Below are 18,306 nucleotides of genomic sequence, written 5' to 3' on the forward strand. Positions count from 1 at the left end.
ACCCAAGTTTGGTGACTTTAGCGTCAAAGCCTGGCGAGTGGGAGCGATTTGAAAATTTACCGTGTCAAAGTCTATGGGAAAAAAGGGGGCTTCCGGGGCCCGCCACGGGGGCCCCGGGGGTGGGATCGCTCCACAAAGTAATAGCAATCCGATCGGGAACAATCTGCACGTTTTGGTAAATTTTTGTCTATGTAGTGTAAAAACTGTGGGAGGAGTTAGGGTGGCAAATTTGGCTATAATAAGAATAAGAAGAATAATAAGAATAATAATATATATGTGAGATAACAATATGTGGTCTTGCTATGCAAGAACACATAATAATAATATATATGTGAGATAACAATATGTGGTCTTGCTATGCAAGAACACATAATAATAATAATAATCCCATTTTCATGAAACAACACAATTGCCACAGATTGGAGCTAGGTGCTTGAAAATTTGATCATCTGCAGATCTTAGTGACACCTGCTACTTCTCAATTTGTATAACCCTACGGCTTGTCGTTGCGGATTCGAACCCAGGACCCCAACGCTGGAAAACACCAGTGCTAACATCTGAGCCACCATGCTAATAATAATGATAATATAGTAAACTACACTCTCCCAATTTCTACTATGGGCTACAAAAGTATGAGGTCCATAAATCAGGACCTCATACTCTTCCCATTGCTCACCATCCATTGATTTTTCTTGTATCTTCTATTTTCAGGATCCAGTGCCACTGCCATATCTTCAGGACAAGAGTAATTACACATTCAATATTAACTTGTCTGTCTGCCTTCAAGGTAAATTGCATTTTACTAATGATTCTGCATTATTGATCCATGTGGGTGTTGAGAGATGGACTTAGCAGGTCTATACTGAGCTGTTTACATTTGTATATTTCCTTCCTTCTAATTATCTGGTTATCTGAGGAGACAAGTACTATGACTGCCTATACATTTGGAGCCAACCAAATGTGAACTTACACTTGGTATTTACAGACGTCTCATATGAGAATAACACTCTGTACTTGTGCTAGTAATCTCATCATAGAGCAGGGTGTCTCTTTTACTGTCAGGATAGCCTGTATACTGCTAAGAGACCCTGGACAACGCTGAGGAAGTAGATTTAGTATGGGAAAGAAGCATACACAAATGGATATTTCCCACAATATGGGACATTTCTTTATGTTTGTTTTTAGGTTGATTTATGGGAAATCTCGTAACCCTGCATTGTCCCACATGTCTTGTAATTTTTCAGACCATATTAAACACTGCGACTGAAGTGTTTACCACTAATAGAGGTCTAAGCATGAATTATAAGTGTTCCCCTTAGGGAGCAGATTGCCATATGCTTGATCTATCATTTGTGTACCCATACAAATATTGCTAACCATGTCAAAATATTAGGAATAACGTCTGAAGCTATGACCAGATCCGGGGTAGGTTTACACTTGGAATTTTTATGCAATTTATAAGTCCAAAACTAGAAGTAGGTTTCAAAAAAATCTTTCTTATATAATTCTCCTCACTACTCTACAAAAACGGCATCAAAATGGTAGCAATTTTTAGAAACATGATGCAGTTTTTCATACAGTTTTTTTTTTACCTGAAGCCAGATGTGTATACAAAAGGAATGTGAAATATGGAGGAAGGATTTAGGGTAAATGCACACAATCAGGTCATGTACATTATTTTCTATGAGAATTTGAAATTCTCATGCACACGATGTAGATTTTTTCCGTGTGGATGTTAAAATCCGCAGCATGTTAATTTATTTTTCCTGACTGGATTTTCTCCATTCACTTCGATGGGGAGAGTAAAATCTGCAGGTAAATCCGCCCCAATCAATGTGGATTGACCGCACAGATTTCCCTGCGAACACCTGCAGATTCCCCTTTTTGCTGGATCCAGTTCTGCCTTTGGCAAAAAATAAATAAAAAATTCTTGTTATAAAAATAAATAAAATAAAATTCTTTATATGAAATCACGCTTAAGCCCCTTTCCCACGAGCATGACGGAGTAGGTCCGGATGCATTCAGGGAAACTCGCACCATTTTGCTAGCAAGTTCAGTTGGTTTTGTCTGCGATTGCGTTAAGTTGTTCAGTTTTTTCCGTGCGGGTGTGATTAAAAAAAAAACTGAAGGTTTACAAACAACATCTCTTAGCAACCTTCAGTGAAAAGCGCATTGCATCCGCACTTGCTTCTGGTTGCGATGCGTTTTTCCCGCAGCCCCATTCACTTCTATGGGGCCAGGGCTGCGTGAAAAACTCGCTCGTGTGAAAGGGGCCTTAGTGTGCTACAAATAGGCCATGCTACGTTTTTTCTGAAACCTCATCATACCCAGCAGCTGCAATACATTATAACTGCCACTTGTGCATGCATGTTTTTGGGTGGCTTGTTTGCTGACTGTGTGCTGCAGGGAGTGGGTGTAATAAGACTATATTCTGCTCACCGGCTTTATAGAATGTGAAATTCTGGGGTTCCTTTCAAGAAAAAGATCAGTTTATTTTCAGCCAATGTCAGAAGTGGAAAAGGATGGATAAGTGTAAGGGCTCATGCAAATGAACATTTGTTCCTTCTGTGTCCATTCCATTTTTTTGTGGCCCGTATGTGGAGCCATTCACTTCAATCGGTTCTCAAAAACAAAACAAAACAAAAAACGGAAATTACCTTGTGTGAATTCCGTGTTCCGCAAAAGAATAGAATGTCCTCATATTGTCTACATTACTGACGAGGATAGGACTGTTGTATTAGGCACCGGCCCTTCCGTTCCACAAAATACTGAATGTACACGGCCAGTATCCGTGTTTTGCGGATCCGCAATTTGCGGACTGCAAAACATTTAACTGTCGTGTTCATGAGCCCTAAAGGCAAGACTTACACTTCTCGTTTCTATTTGTGGGCAGCATGGTGGATCAGTGGGTAGCATTGGTGCCTTGCAGCGCCGGGGGTTCTAATCCCATGAAGGTCAACATCTGCATGGTGTTTGTATGTGCTCCCTCGGACACTCCAAAGACATATCAATGGGGAATTTAGATTGTGAGCTCCACTAGAGATAGTGAGTGATGATAATGTCTGTAAAATAAATAAATAATTAAAATATGCAAAAAAAAAAAAAAGACTAATCAAAAATTGCACCATGTAATTCTGAGCTGAAAGAATTTCCAGAGACAAAAGGGATTTTTTTTTTGTAATCTCAGACAACCTTTTAATTTGTTAATAAACATGTTTAGAATAAAAATACCTGCAACAACAATGTACTTTCTTTGTGCAGGGAATGGGATGAAGGAGCCAGCAACTCTATGCAGCTCTAACTTCAAAGTAAGCAATTCTTGTATTTTGGGTTTACTTTATCAGACCTTAAAGGGGTTATCCAATGATTAATGTAAAAAATTAAAATCAGACATCATATAGCACATGGCAACCTCTTTCTAACAAAGCTAGAACCAGCCCTGTACCTCACATGGATCCAGAGATCTCCCTATTCATTGCTCTGCTAGATTTATATCAAGCTGACAGCTCAGGGGGAGTGTCTATTCTGCTGCAGCTAAGGGGGCGTGTCCATGCTCTACCTATCACAGCTCAGGAGGCAGTTGAAGGATGAATCTGAGCATGTGCGGCCATCTCAGTGAGCAGGTCAAAGAAATAAGAAAAAAACTAACGACAGGTGGTGCTATACAGATACATTTTATTGAGTAACTCAGTGGCTATGCTAAATTTTTTATTACATGCGATTATAAAAGTATTCAGATCCAGGTGCTGGTTTTAAAACTGTGGAATAGATTTTGTGGGACAACCCCATTAATATCTGCACTGTTGCCTTTGCTACTGCCTTTTTTGTTTACAGGCGCTTGTACACCGCTCAGTCAGCTATCCTTACTCTTCCATACACTTACAATGGTGGCAGCGTATTTTCCAGGAGAACAAAATGAACGAGAGTTAAAATTCCATGTGCCCATTTCTTGTCTTCACCTATATTGTTATTATTTATCATTAAACCGCCATTCATTCCTTGGCACTGTACATATGAAAAGTGGTGTACACTCATAAGATAAAACTATTGCAAAAGGCATAAATAAGGCGGGTTACGAACTGGAACAGAAGGGGATAGGACCCTGCCCATGAGGGCTTACAGTCTACAAGGGATGAGAGTAGGATACAGTAGGTGAGCGTAAAGCTGGTCATTAGGCTGTATAGCAGCAGCAAGGTTACTGTTGGTTGTAGGCTTGCCTGAAGAGGTTTCTTCTGGAGGTTTCCACAGTAGGTAAACATCTGATATGTTGGAGTGGAGAGTTCCAGAGTATGAGGGATGCATGAGAGAAATCTTGGAGGCGATTGTGGGAGGAACAGATAAGCGGGTAGAGAAGGAGGTCTTGTGAGGATTGGACATTATAGGGTGTATTATACCTGCAGATTAGCAGGGAGGGAAGCGTTCCTTCCCGGCAATCGCCTGCTGTTTAGCGGAGGAGACCACAGCTATTACATGCAGTGATCTCCTCCACAGTATAGGGAGGAGCGATCGCTTATGCCATTGCTCATCCCTATGCTGATCACTGTTTGCCAGCAGCAGATTGTGATTAGACAGCACGATCTACCACTAGCAAACAATGATCTTTCATCCTGTTGTTCATTGGGTAATGGGCGGCAGGATTACACTGCCAGATCATCGCTAATAAGCATTACTACGAATGCTTGTTAGCGATAATCTGGCAGACTATCTGCCTGTCTAATACAGTTTTATGTGTGGGATTACCGTGAGATCAGGTCACAGATGTATGGAGGGGATATCAATAGGGATAAGCGAATTGACTTCAGATGAAACCTCAGAAGTCGATTTGCTTAAAACTTTGTTCTAATACTGTAGTACGGAGCTCCGTACTGTATTATAATGTATTGGCTCCGATGAGCCGAAGTCTCGCGAGAGTTCGCGCAATAACTTCATATATTAATTTGTACTGTAAAAAACATTTCCTGAACTCTGGTTCGGTTCCAAGTGGTACCTTGGAACCAAAATAGTGTTTGGGAAATGGTTGTTTACAGTACAAATTAATTTATGAAGTTATTGCGCGAAGTCTTGCAAGACTTCGCGAAGCAATAACGTCGGCTCATCGGAGCCAATACATTCTAATACAGTACGGAGCTCCTGCCAAAACCCCATCAAACCCCATTTGAGACAATTGTGGCATATCGCTAGGCATTTGGCTCCACACCAAGAATGGAGCGGGAAGGTGGTGGCCGGAGGGCCACAGGTTTTCCAGGGTCTGGCCACTACCAACGGTTTCCCCTGTAGTAGTGAATGGGAGAGCTCTCATTAATTTCTATGGGGCCGACGGAAATAGCCGAGGCAGCGCTTGGCTATTTTTGGTGGCCCCATAGAAATGAATGTTGGGCGGTTGCACATGAGCAGTGCGCCCTCCATAACTTTCAGGGCTCTGTTGTCAGTGTAGGCGTGGGTCCCAGAGGTGGGACCTGCACCTATTAGACAATGAGGGCTTATCCTAGCGATATGCCCCCATTGTCTCAGATGGGAATACCCCTTTAAAGTGAATGTGGAGAATAATTCTGTACTTAACAACATTTCAGTTTGATTCCATAAATGGTGAGTCACAATATTTTGCTGCGCTGATTTTCAATATTATCATTTCAAAAGGCTTTCTGTTAATCAGTAGTACAAGCCAAATTTTGTAATATTCTACAGAAAATAATGCTTTCTCCACTGCTTTTTCTCTCAATGTACTGCTAAAATCCATTGCTAGAGGCAAAGAATAGATTGATTGCCAGCTTCTCAGATAGATCAGGTTACAGTTGCTGCCCATAGAATTCTATGAAGAGGGGAGAGGGATTGGAAGGAGGGAGAAAGAGACATTGATGCTGTAATTGCTTTACTGTTTCGCCCCAGTGCTGGATTCACAGCTACACAACATTACTGCTATATAATGTTGCTGCTCCTGTGTATGTGAGGCACAAGGAAAAGAGAGCAGGATCTCCTCTTTTCTGTGTGTGCTGTGTATGGGAGACATCATAGCTACTTGTCTGCACCCTCTGTGGAGCTGAGCTCAGGGACAACTGACAATAACAGATGGAGTCTGCAGAGAGCATAACAGCGATAAATGCAGGACAAAGGCCAGATATAGGGGACATTTATAAAAAGTGGTGCAAAGGGAAACTGGCTAACCAATCAGATCGATCCTTATATTTTACAAAGATGCTCTGAAATATAAATGAAAGGTGGGATCTAATTGGTTGCTATGGGCTATGTTTTCCTTTGCACCATTTTTGATAAATCTTACCCATAGTCTTATTCCTTACATTCACATACATGACTGTTTATTCTGAAACATCCCCTGAAAAGGCAGATATTCTTTAAGTTATTTCATGTGTATTTCATAATTCATATATTTAGCTACTCTACAATCTACTGCCAGACATATGATGTTATAGTTTATCTTAAACTACTTCACTGCCATCTCAGCATCCACAATGCACTAATGCACTCGCCTTGTTAACAGAAAATCTGCAGAATTCCAAATGTAAATGCAGAACAAAGCCAAATGTACCTCGGGAGTATTTGCCTAGTTACACAATCTTTACAAAATGAACATGAGCCAAAATTCTGCTTCCTTACAACCACATTTTGGTACCAACTTGCAGCAAATGTATGTGTGCAGGCGTCTCCAGATGAAATCTAAAATTAAAATATCATGCCAAGTAATGATAAGTAGTAATAATAATGAAATATCTTGCCATTTGATAAAGCTCCTATATAGACCCATTCTCATCCTTTGACCGTTGGTTGCTGACAATAGACAAACCCTATGTAGAGTCATACATTACTCCCTTTTCCCTGTTATGCTTCTTGTTATTCAAGTCCTCAACACTGAAAAGTCTTCAGAGCACATTTATGCTATACACACACAGAATGCAGTATATGATGTGACTTCTGAGAGATATATATATATATATATATATATATATATATATATAATATTATATACTGCATAAAAGTATTAGGAATTTACATGTATTTGAGTAGCAATTTCATATTGTAGTATTAATATCTACATAATATACAGGTGAAACTCGAAAAATTTGAATATCGTGCAAAGTTCATTTATTTCAGTAATGCAACTTAAAAGGTGAAACTAACATGAGATAGACTCATTACATGCAAAGCGAGATATTTCAAGCCTTTATTTGTTATAATTTGGATGATTATGGCTTACAGCTTATGAAACCCCAAAGTCACAATTTTGAGGTACCCTTTGCTCAGGGGGTATGGATTAATTAGCTGACTAGAGTGTGACACTTTGAGCCTAGAATACTGAACCTTTTCACAATATTCTAATTTTAAGCTGCATTAAGGAAATTCCTTTTAAGGACTCAGCCCTATTTCACCTGAAAGGACTTGGCCATTGTTTGCAAATCTGACCAGTGTCACTTTAAGTGATGATAACTTTAAAATGCTTTTACTTACCCAGGCCGTTCTGAGATAGGTTTTTCGTCACATATTGTACTTCATGACACTGCTAAAATTGGGTCAAAAACGTAAATTTTTTTTTGCATTAAAAAATACCAAATTTACCAAAGATTTGGAAAAATTAGCAAGTTTCAGTTTCTCTACTTCTGTAATACATAGTAATCCCCCCAAAAATTGTGATGACTTTACATTCCCTATGTCTACTTCATGTTTGTATAATTTTGGGGATGTTACATAGCTTAGAAGTTTTTGAAATTTTTCAGAAATTTTCCAAATACCACTTTTTATGGACCAGTTCAGGTCTGATGTCACTTTGTGAGGCTTACGTAATAGAAACCACCCAAAAATGACCCAATTTTAGAAACTACACCCCTCAAGGTATTCAAAACTGATTTTACAGGTCTTCCACAAGACTTCATGGCAAATGGACATAAAATTTAAGAATTTCAATTTGTTTTGAAAATTTTCCAATATAATCCATTTTTTCCAGGAACACAGCAAGGATTAACTGCCAAACAAAACTCAATATGGGTTGCCCTGATTCTGTAGTTTGCAGAAACATCCCATATGTGGTCGTAAACTACTATTTGGCTAAACGGCAGGACATAGAAGAAGGGGAACGCCATATGGTTTTTCGAAGGCAGATTTTGCTGGACTGGTTTATTTACACCATGTACCCTTTCAAGCCCCCTGATGCACCCCTAGAGTAGAAACTCCATAAAAGTGACCCCATCTAGGAAACTACGGGATAAGGTGGTTGTTGTTTTGGGACTATTTTAGGGGTAAATATGATTTTTGGTTGCTCTATATTACACTTTTTTGAGGCAAGGTAACAAAAAAATGTAATTCTAAAATTGTTTCTACATTCGCTATTTAGTTTTGTGGAACACCTAAAGGGTTAACAAAGTTTGTAAAGTAACTAAGTAACTTTTGAATACCTTGAGGGGTGTAGTTTCTTAGATGGGGTCACTTTTTTGGAGTTTCTAGTCTAGGCTACATCAGGGGGGCTTCTAATGGGACATGGTGTAAATAAGCCAGTCCATCAAAATCTGCCTTCCAGAAACCATATAGAGTTCCCTTTGTTTTATGCCCTGCCGTGTGGCTATATAGCCATTTACGACCACATATGGGGTGTTTCTGCAAACTACAGAATCTGGGCAATAAATATTTAGTTTTGTTTGGCTGTTAACCCTTGCTTTATTACTGGAAAAAAAGGATTCAATTGGAAATGTTGCCAAAACATGGGTGCTTTGGCACCATTTTTATATTTTTAATGCTGTTCATCCGAGGGGTTTGGTCAAATGTTATTTTTATAGGGCAGATTCTTACGGACGCGGCGATAACTAATATGTCTACATTTTAAAATTTATTTAGATTTTACACTATATTATAACGCTGTTCATCCGGGGGGGGGTTTGAGTTAAATGTTATTTTTATAGAGAAGGTTTTTACGGACGTGGCGATGCCCAATATGTATGGCTCTCAGACTTTGGAGACACTAAGCAGGCATCCTCAAACTGCGGGTGTAAAAACTACAATTCCCACCATGCCCTGCTGATAGCTGTAGGTTGTCTGGGCATGCTGGGAGTTAGTTTTACAACATCTGGAGGGCCGCAGTTTGAGGATGCCTGCACTAAAGCTAATAGGCAGAGGGGTCTAGGGTCTCAAAGCTGGAAACTAACTTTTCCCTTATATCCCTGCCTAACGGTGCCTCTCCCTCACTGACCCTAACCTACCTGGAGGGTGATGGTTGCCGATGGGGGGGATCGCAGGAGCCTGGTGAGGAAGGTGCTACACGGTGCAGGTGCTGAACAGGAAGGGAGGAGGCCTGGAAGTTTGAATCTCGCGCCTCTCCCTGCACCAATCGGCACCCTGGACAGCGGCATTCAGCACCACGGCCTCTCCCAAATGCACGGACTGTGATTGGTGGTCGATCAGTCTTTTTCCGGTTCATCGGGTCACCGGAGACCCGAATGGACCGGAAACGCAGCAAACCGCAGGTCTGAATTGACCGGCGGTTTGCTTTGATCTACAATGCGGGGGGGTCACATGACCCCCGCCCCGGGCATGGTGACAAGATGCCCGCTGAATGATTTCAGCGGACATCCTGTTCAGATTAACCCCCGCCGCGCCGCAATTTAAAGTTCAGATGTACCGGTATACCCCAAGTCCTTAAGGGGTAAGTTGCATTACTGAAATAAATAGACTTTTGCACGATATTTAAATTTTTCGAGTTTCACCTGTATTGTAGCTCCTATTAGCCATAGGAGTTTTCCTAGAACAAAATAAGCTAGCCAGGGTAATGCTGATTCCCTGTGGCCCACAAGCAGACTATAGGCTGTTGCATCCTTCTGTATCTTCTCATGGTGGACTCTCTGTTTTTCAGTACATGTATTGGACTATGAAGCAGCAGTTGGCTCATCACACTGTGACAGGCTGCAATGTTCGCCCTGGAGATCTTTTAGGTTCTGGAACTATAAGTGGACCGGTGAGTGAACCCTCATATGGAGCTATAGATGATTAACCAGCGCAGGGTTTTAGTTTGTAAATTCAAATAAATCACATACAGGTGTCATACATATGATAGTAGCAATTGAAGGACCGCATAGCAAAAATCAGAAAGGGCCCCCTTGCACACTGCTAAATGATACTGACAAAATAATAATTATGTATAAATAATAGCAGTTCCAGTAGCCAGTTTCACACTTGGACTCTGGGGCACAGAGAGTGCAGGACTGTGCGAGTGCAGCAAATTGGTAAAAAAAAAAAAAAAGTCCAGCCTCCGGTAATAGTAAAAAAAATATCCAATATTTATTCCGTCATCTTTAAAATCAGCCACATACAGATGGATACAGACAGGACAGTGTCCATCCCTGACGCGTTTCGGGTGCGTCCTCTTTGCACCCTTAGGCCCCTTTCACACGGGCGAGTTTTCCGTGCGGGTGCGATCCGTGCGGCGAACGTATGGCACCCATACTAAATCCTGACCCATTCATTTCTGTGGGGCTGTGCACATAAGCGATGTTTTTAATGCATCACTTGTGCGTTCAGTTGAAATCGCAGCATGCTCTATATTGTCCGATTTCGACGTGACGCAGGCCCCATAGAAATGAATGGGGTGTGTGAAAATCGGATGGCATCCGCAAGCAAGTACGGATGCCATGCGATTTGCACGCACGGTTGCTAGGAGACGATCGGGATGGAGACCCGATCATTATTATTTTCCCTTATAAGGCTACTTTCACACTAGCGTTCGATCGGATCCGTTCTGAACGGATCCGATCATAATAATGCAGACGGAGGCTCCGTTCAGAACGGATCCGTCTGCATTATTTTAGCATATAACAGCTAAGTGTGAAAATAGCCTCGTACGGATCCGTCCAGACTTTCAATGTAAAGTCAATGGGGGACGGATCCGCCTAAAGATTGAGCCATATTGTGGCATCTTCAAACGGATCCGTCCCCATTGACTTACATTGTAAGTCTGGACGGATCCGCACGCCTCCGCACGGCCAGGCGGACCCCCGAACGCTGCAAGCAGCGTTCAGCTGTCCGCCTGTCCGTGCGGAGGCGAGCGGAGCGGAGGCTGAACGCCGCCAGACTGATGCAGTCTGAGCGGATCCGCTCCATTCAGACTGCATCAGGGCTGGACGGCTGCGTTCGGGTCCGCTCGTGAGCCCCTTCAAACGGAGCTCACGAGCGGACCGACGAACGCTAGTGTGAAAGTAGCCTAACATGGTTATAAGGGAAAATAATAGCATTCTGAATACAGAATGCATAGTAAAACAGAGCTAGAGGGGTTAAAAAAAAATAAAAAAAAATTTAACTCACCTTAGTCCACTTGCTCGCGAAGCCCGGCATCTCCTTGTGCCTCCTCTGCTGATGAACAGGACCTGGGGTGAGCTGCTCCATTAAATAGAGCTTAAGGACCTTCGATGACGTCACTCCGGTCATCACATGATCTTTTACCATGGTGATTCACCATGGTAAAAGATCATGTGATGACCGGAGTGACGTCATCGAAGGTCCTTAACCTGTATTTAATGGAGCAGCTCACCCCAGGTCCTGTTCATCAGCAGAGGAGGCACAAGGAGATGCCGGGCTTCGCGAGCAAGTGGACTAAGGTGAGTAAATTTTTTTTAAAAATTTTTTAACCCCTCTAGCGCTGTTTTACTAAGCATTCTGTATTCAGAATGCTATTATTTTCCCTTATAACCATGTTATAAGGGAAAATAATACAATCTTCAGGACATCAATCCCAAGCCCGAACTTCTATGAAGAAGTTCGTGTTTGGGTACCAAACATGCGCGATTTTTCTCACGCGAGTGCAACGCATGACAATGTTTTGCACTCGCGCGGGAAAATCGCGCATTTTCCCGCAACGCACCCGGCTCTTATCCGGGCAAAAAAACTCACGCCCGTGTGAAAGAGGCCTTAGTCATAGAATAGTGAGACAAACTAAATAGCGCTATAGTCAGAGGGGAGTGGTCGAACCACATGTGCATACTGAAGAGAACGAATTCCCAACTACCTCTCTGCTGCCATTCAGTATAGCAAATGCAAGTGAATACCTTGACATCTATACAAATACATAATTAAAACAAGGTTATACAATGTTGCAGTCAGTAATACAGTCCATAATGCAAAATCAGATCTTGCTCCCTGTTCAGACCATGGGGGACACAGGTATTGAGTTTAAACATCCAAAACACCTCTTGGCTTAATAATTTCCTTTGCAGGTCCCCACCTCTGTCTGACAAGGTCACTTTTTCTATACCCTGCACCATTGTGCTGGTCCAGGATATGGTGAGAGACCGCTGAAATATGACGCAGGGTATTTTTATTTTGATCCCTATTGGCGTCAGACGAGTGTCTCATGACCCTAGTTTTTAATGGCCCAGCAGTGCAGCCCACGTACTGGAGCTGGCACGTCTTACAGGTAAATAAAGGCCACACTGTGTGTTACAATTGACGCATTCTTATTTGTAAACCTCCAATTGTTTAAGCAGAAAACAAAATCTTTGGACACATAAATAACAGAACTGCGTATACATGTATAGTGACCGCATCTGTAGGTGCCCTAATATTGTAGCCAAGTTTTAGTAGTCACGATGCTCCTGTCCCCGAACAAACTGGGTGAAAAATTATTGCCAGGTGTTCTCACACATCTAGACACAACAAACGCCTTTTCCAACTACCTCTACAAACCCTGAATCAAGATGAAGTATCGGCAGGTGCTTCCTGATAATCTGACATATTTCAGTGTATTGTAAACTGTAGGGGGTTGAAAAAAACAATATTCATTCTCCCAAAAACACCTAAAAGTATTAGCCAATGAAAGTGACACTTTAGCTCCCATTAAAGCACATGATATCCGTAAATAATATGAATTGGAGAACATAAAATAATTATGTGTAAACGGGTACAAAGAAAGTTAAATAGTTAATACTGTTGAAAAAAAGACATAAGTCCATCAAGTTCAACCAAGGGATAGGTGGGTCACTAAAACCTCCTATTAATCAGTAAAGATCAGGGGTGAGCAACCTGCGGCACTCCGGCCGATGTGAAACTACAATTCCCAGCATGCTCCATTTATTTCTATGAGAGTTCTGAGCATCCAGCCGGAGCCCCTGTGATAAGTCCGTTGCAGGTCTAGACAGCCTTTCTAAGCTTACACAATCTTTACGATTATGTACAGATTTGGCAGAGCTTGAAAATGTCTAGTAGGTGGGAAGTATGATTACCCCATGACACATCAAGCTCCTACTCAAACCCCACAGACACCACATCCACCACAGAAATGGTCTAGAATCCCGCTCCCACAGTACACAGTGCCTGTATACCTCCCCCACAGATAAATCCCACTTCACCAGGTTACACAAAGCCTGGATGGTCCCTTAGCCCACCAGATCCTCTCATTCCTTCTCCACCACCATGACACAAAGCCATGATCCTCACACACAGAGAACCCAATGCGGTGTCTTCTCTCCATCACATAAAGCTGCACCAACCACTCATCAGCCCAGAGATCGACAGAGAACTCTTCAGGCTTCTTCGTGTTGGTATGGTCTTCATTTACCAACAGGAGTTCGGTACAGAAAAATCTGTAATCATATATTAACTGACTGCATCATAAAACACTGTGATACATATCTAGCAACAGGCCCCCTTTCCAACATGGGCCCCATAGCAGTTGTCTACCCTGTCTTCATGGTCGGTACGCCACAGGCTATAAAACATGAGCAAATGTTGCTCAGACATAGAGCTTTGTTGTAATTACTCATGCACTTCTGAAAATTAATCATACTACTAGACAGTTTAAAAATATCTAATCTATAAAATATAGAAAATTAGATGGCTTTTTTAAAAATAAAAAATACAATAAAAAGTTTGATTACCGTAAGTGGTCATATGGTCTACAAAACTCTTTTTTTTATAAAAACACTAAAGAAGGATGTTAGTATGGTGGGCTCCCCTGTTTAGATCCTCATCTATCAGTCAGGGATCAAAAAGCATCTCCCGCTCTGGAGGGCCCAGCCTGTTCATGAATTACACAGGCAGACGATTTCCGTAGAAACTGCGTAATTCTTCATTTTCCCTGTGGTGGTGCTGCAGGGGAATTGTACTCTTGCTGCCAGGTAGTGACACAGGTCACTGGGGTTTTGGCAGCATGGTGCTATGTGATAAGCTTATTGTCAGTGGCCCTTCTAGCAAAAAAAGGCATTGTCCAGGTAAACAATTGACAAGAATCAACTGAATTCATAAATGTCCTTATCACGTACCCGGGACCAGACCGGCCCACCGCGTCATGTGATAAGGGTTGCCCAAGCCCTTCAGGACGATTAACCTCACGTCCTCACACACTGTTACGCCCTACGCCGGGCCGTAACTTGAGCATGAATCACCATCTGAAGCCTGCAAGCACACCCACGCACTAAGGCTGCTTTCACACTAGCGTTCGTCGGTCCGCTCGTGAGCTCCGTTTGAAGGAGCTCACGAGCGGACCCGAACGCCTCCGTCCAGCCCTGATGCAGTCTAAATGGATGCGGATCCGCTCAGACTGCATCAGTCTGGCGGCGTTCAGCCTCCGCTCCGCTCGCCTCCGCACGGACAGGCGGACAGCTGAACGCTGCTTGCAGCGTTCGGGTGTCCGCCTGGCCGTGCGGAGGCGTGCGGATCCGTCCAGACTTACAATGTAAGTCAATGGGGACGGATCCGTTTGAAGATGCCACAATATGGCTCAATCTTCAAGCGGCTCCGTCCCCCATTGACTTTACATTGAAAGTCTGGACGGATCCGTCTGAGGCTATTTTCACACTTAGCTTTTTTTTGCCATTTTAATGCAGACGGATCCGTTCTGAACGGAGCCTCCGTCTGCATTAATATGATCGGATCCGTTCAGAACGGATCCGATCGAACGCTAGTGTGAAAGTAGCCTAACACAAAACTTTTACTGCCACCACCCGGCAGTTATAAGGTCCACTTGCAAGCCACCCACACGGTAGTAAGCCTCATGGAAAAACAACATACAGTCTCAGACTGCACACACACTCTTCATGGCGCTAACAGGTTCTTAAGGTTACAAGACAAACCATCAAACTTTCAGGTTTAATCTATAAAAAATAGACAGTACTTGGTTACAAAATATTATTAACAGGAGACATACATAAATGGCAAACAAGGGTAAAATAAAAAGGAGAAAGCAAAGAAAGTTCTAATACTTAACATTTGTGTGGTAAAAGTCCTTTCCTCCCAGGAGATTTGGGCAGAGTAATGGTGCACAAACCAATTAGATTGGATCTCCCACTTTGTGACACCCAAATATCCATAGGGACATCCGATCCCTCCTGAACAAGTTATGAAGGATTACGGATTATGGTTAATTCTCTGGTTAGGAAGCCCCCATGCTGACACAAGGCTTCGGAGAGTCTGCTGTCCCCTGTCCCAAGTGTGACCAGCAAACGGGGCCATCCTCGTTAGCATCTCTGTGTTAACTACCCCCTGGGGAGCAGGCTGCTGTTTTCCCAGGTATGAGGCAGACATCTTGGCCTATATGCAGCCTTAAACCAATTCATCAATGGCTGCTGGCCTGGCAACACAAATACATAAATACATACTGTATATATGTGAATCACACCAGAACACGTTACACCACAACACATAACCATAAAACATATATTATCACAGCAAACATTATAATAACTAGGAATAAGGCGGTCCTTATTCCTGACAGTCCTCATAACAATGTTTTTTTTTTTTTTTTTTTTAACAGGATCCTGAAAGTTTTGGCTCCATGTTAGAACTTTCCTGGAGAGGGTCTAAGCAGATTGATCTTGGAAATGGTCACACTCGAACATTCTTGAGAGATGGAGACACTGCAATCATAAGAGGTGCTGCCAGATATTATATGCGTGTGTTTGTGTTACACTGGCATTTTAGATAAAACTAGAGATATACTTCAGCCATATAAAGTGCAGAGGTGTCCAGTGGTGGACAATGTCTGATAATGCTGCACCCCTGTAGTAAGGAGGAAGCTAGATTATAATTTTACTATATTGTCACAATTCTGGTTGCAGATTCTACTTATCTAAAGTTCACATTTTGTTGACCTATAGTTGTACATTTCTACTGCACAAAATTGATTTCTGTTTCCCTACTACAGGTTACTGCCAAGGAGAAGGTTATCGAGTTGGATTCGGGGAATGTTCTGGAACAATTCAACCAGCAGAATAGAAGATTGTGTCCTTATTTCATTATATTAGATGTTTACAGTCTTCCTCTAAATTCACATAGACAACTGGAAAACGCTGGCAGCATTCTGCAAACCATATGTGTTGAATGAATGAATAAATAGTTTTTTTTTCTAGTGGTAACCACTGTTTCAGCACATACCGAATGTAGTTCATGTTTACTGATTTTATTCAAGAGATAAAATCCACATCTTGTCACCTGGTCTTTGCTTTTCAACTCCAGAGATGAGACACAGTCCAGACCACCAGGCGGCTGGGAAACAGCAGAGCACTCCGGCGCTCGCTGTTTTAGTAGCTCCCATTGCGGTGCATGACAGCTACGGAAACAGCATAGCACAGCAAGCTCAGACACCATAGCTTGCTGTGCTATGCTGTTTCCGTAGCTGTCATCGCAATGGAAGCTACTGAAACAGCGAGTGCTGGAGTGCTCTGATTTTCCCGACTGGCTGGTGGTCTGGACTGTGTCTCATCTCATCTTAGTAATGCCGAGATGAGACGACCCCTGTGTGCTGAAAAAACTCTCCACTGTTGAATAGATACACAGGTGCATCTCAATTAGAATATCATAAAAAAGTTAAAGGGGTTCAACCCGGACATTCCCACAATTTTATCCAGGTAGCCCCCTGTTATGAGCATCAGATCATTTCATGCTCCAATGCTCTCCTTTGTGCTGAATCGCGCAGGACAAAGGCATTATATGAAGTTTTGATGATGTACCAGGCTCTCCATAAGGACTGCTAGGTGGAGGCTTCCACCTAGCAGTGAGCCAGGTGACATCACTGGCTCTGATTGGCGGGCTTTAGCGTTGCCCTAGCCCAGGCATGCTCAACCTGCAGTCCTCCAGCTGTTGTAAAACTACAACTCCCACAATGCCCTGCTTTAGGCTGTTCAGGCATGCTGGGAGTTGTAGTTTTGCAACAGCTGGAGGGCCGCAGGTTGAGCATGCCTGCCCTAGCCTGTAAAACGGGTAGGGCAGTGGTAAAGCCCGCCCATCAAAGCCAGTGACGTCACCTGGAACACTGCTGGGCAGAAGCCTCTGCCCAGTAGTGTGTTATTATAAACTAGAAAAAAAAAGCCCTTGCCCTACGCGATTCAGCATAGTGCAAGGGAGAGAATCGGAGCATGAAATTATAGGTATGTCTGGGTTTAGCTCTGAACCCAGACAACCCCTTTAATTTATATCAGTAATTCAATTCAAAAAGTGAAACTCATGTATTATATAGATTTATTGCACACAGAGTGATCCATTTCAAGCATTTATTTATTTTTCATATTGATGATTATGGCTTAAAGCTAATGAAATCCCAAAAGTCAGTATCTCAGAAAATTTTAATATTGTGAAAAAGTTCAATATTGTTGACTCATGGTGTCACACACTAATCGGCTAATCAACACAAATAACCTGACAAGACTTCCTAAGACTATAAATGGTCCATCAGTCTGGTTCAATGCACTACATAATCATGGGGTGGCTGCTGATTTGACAGTTGTTCAGAAGACAGTCACTAACACCCTTACAAAGAGGAAATGTCACAAAAGGTCCTTACTGAAGAAGCTGGCTGTAACCAAGCATTTTGATGGAAAGTTGAGTGAAAGGAAAGGTTTGGTAGAAGACGTTGTACAAGCAACAAGGATAATTACAGCCTTAAAAGCATTGTAAAGAAAAAGCCATTCAAGAATTTGTAGGAGATTCACAAGAAGTGGGCCATGGCTGTAGTCAGTGCTTCAAGAGTCTCCACACAAAGACACATCCAGGACATGGGCTACAACTTGCAGGATAACAGGCCGAACTGGATGGACCGTCTCATGACCCAGAGACAACATCAGATGTGTCTCTTCTCTGCTAAGGAGAAAAAAGGACTGGACTGCTGCTCAGTGGTCCAAAGTCCTGTTTTCAGTTAATTTGGAAATCAATGTACTAGATTCTGGAGGAATAGTGGAGAGGCACACAATCCAAGTTGATTGAGGTCCAGTGTGAAGTTTCCACAGTGGTTTGGGGAGCCATGTTATCTGCTGGCATTGGTTCAATGTGTTATATCAAGTCCAAAGTCAGTGCAGCTGTCTACCAGGAAATTTTAGAGCACTTCATGCT

The 18,306-nt window shown here is 42.4% G+C and overlaps 1 protein-coding gene across 1 annotated transcript in view; it reads left to right on the top strand.

Annotated features, from left to right (window-relative positions):
• Positions 1-16,337, top strand: part of FAH (fumarylacetoacetate hydrolase) — a 51,945-nt gene extending 35,608 nt beyond the window's left edge. Inside the window, exons 10-14 of the mRNA XM_044274951.1 lie at positions 712-787; positions 3,262-3,308; positions 9,851-9,952; positions 15,737-15,854; positions 16,127-16,337. Coding sequence (XP_044130886.1) covers positions 712-787; positions 3,262-3,308; positions 9,851-9,952; positions 15,737-15,854; positions 16,127-16,197 — 414 coding nt within the window. The 3' untranslated portion in view covers positions 16,198-16,337. The remainder of the gene's footprint in view (positions 1-711; positions 788-3,261; positions 3,309-9,850; positions 9,953-15,736; positions 15,855-16,126) is intronic.
• Positions 16,338-18,306: the final 1,969 nt, after the last annotated feature.

Source organism: Bufo gargarizans, unplaced genomic scaffold, assembly GCF_014858855.1.
Source record: "Bufo gargarizans isolate SCDJY-AF-19 unplaced genomic scaffold, ASM1485885v1 original_scaffold_2152_pilon, whole genome shotgun sequence".
NCBI classification, from domain to species: Eukaryota; Metazoa; Chordata; class Amphibia; order Anura; family Bufonidae; genus Bufo; species Bufo gargarizans.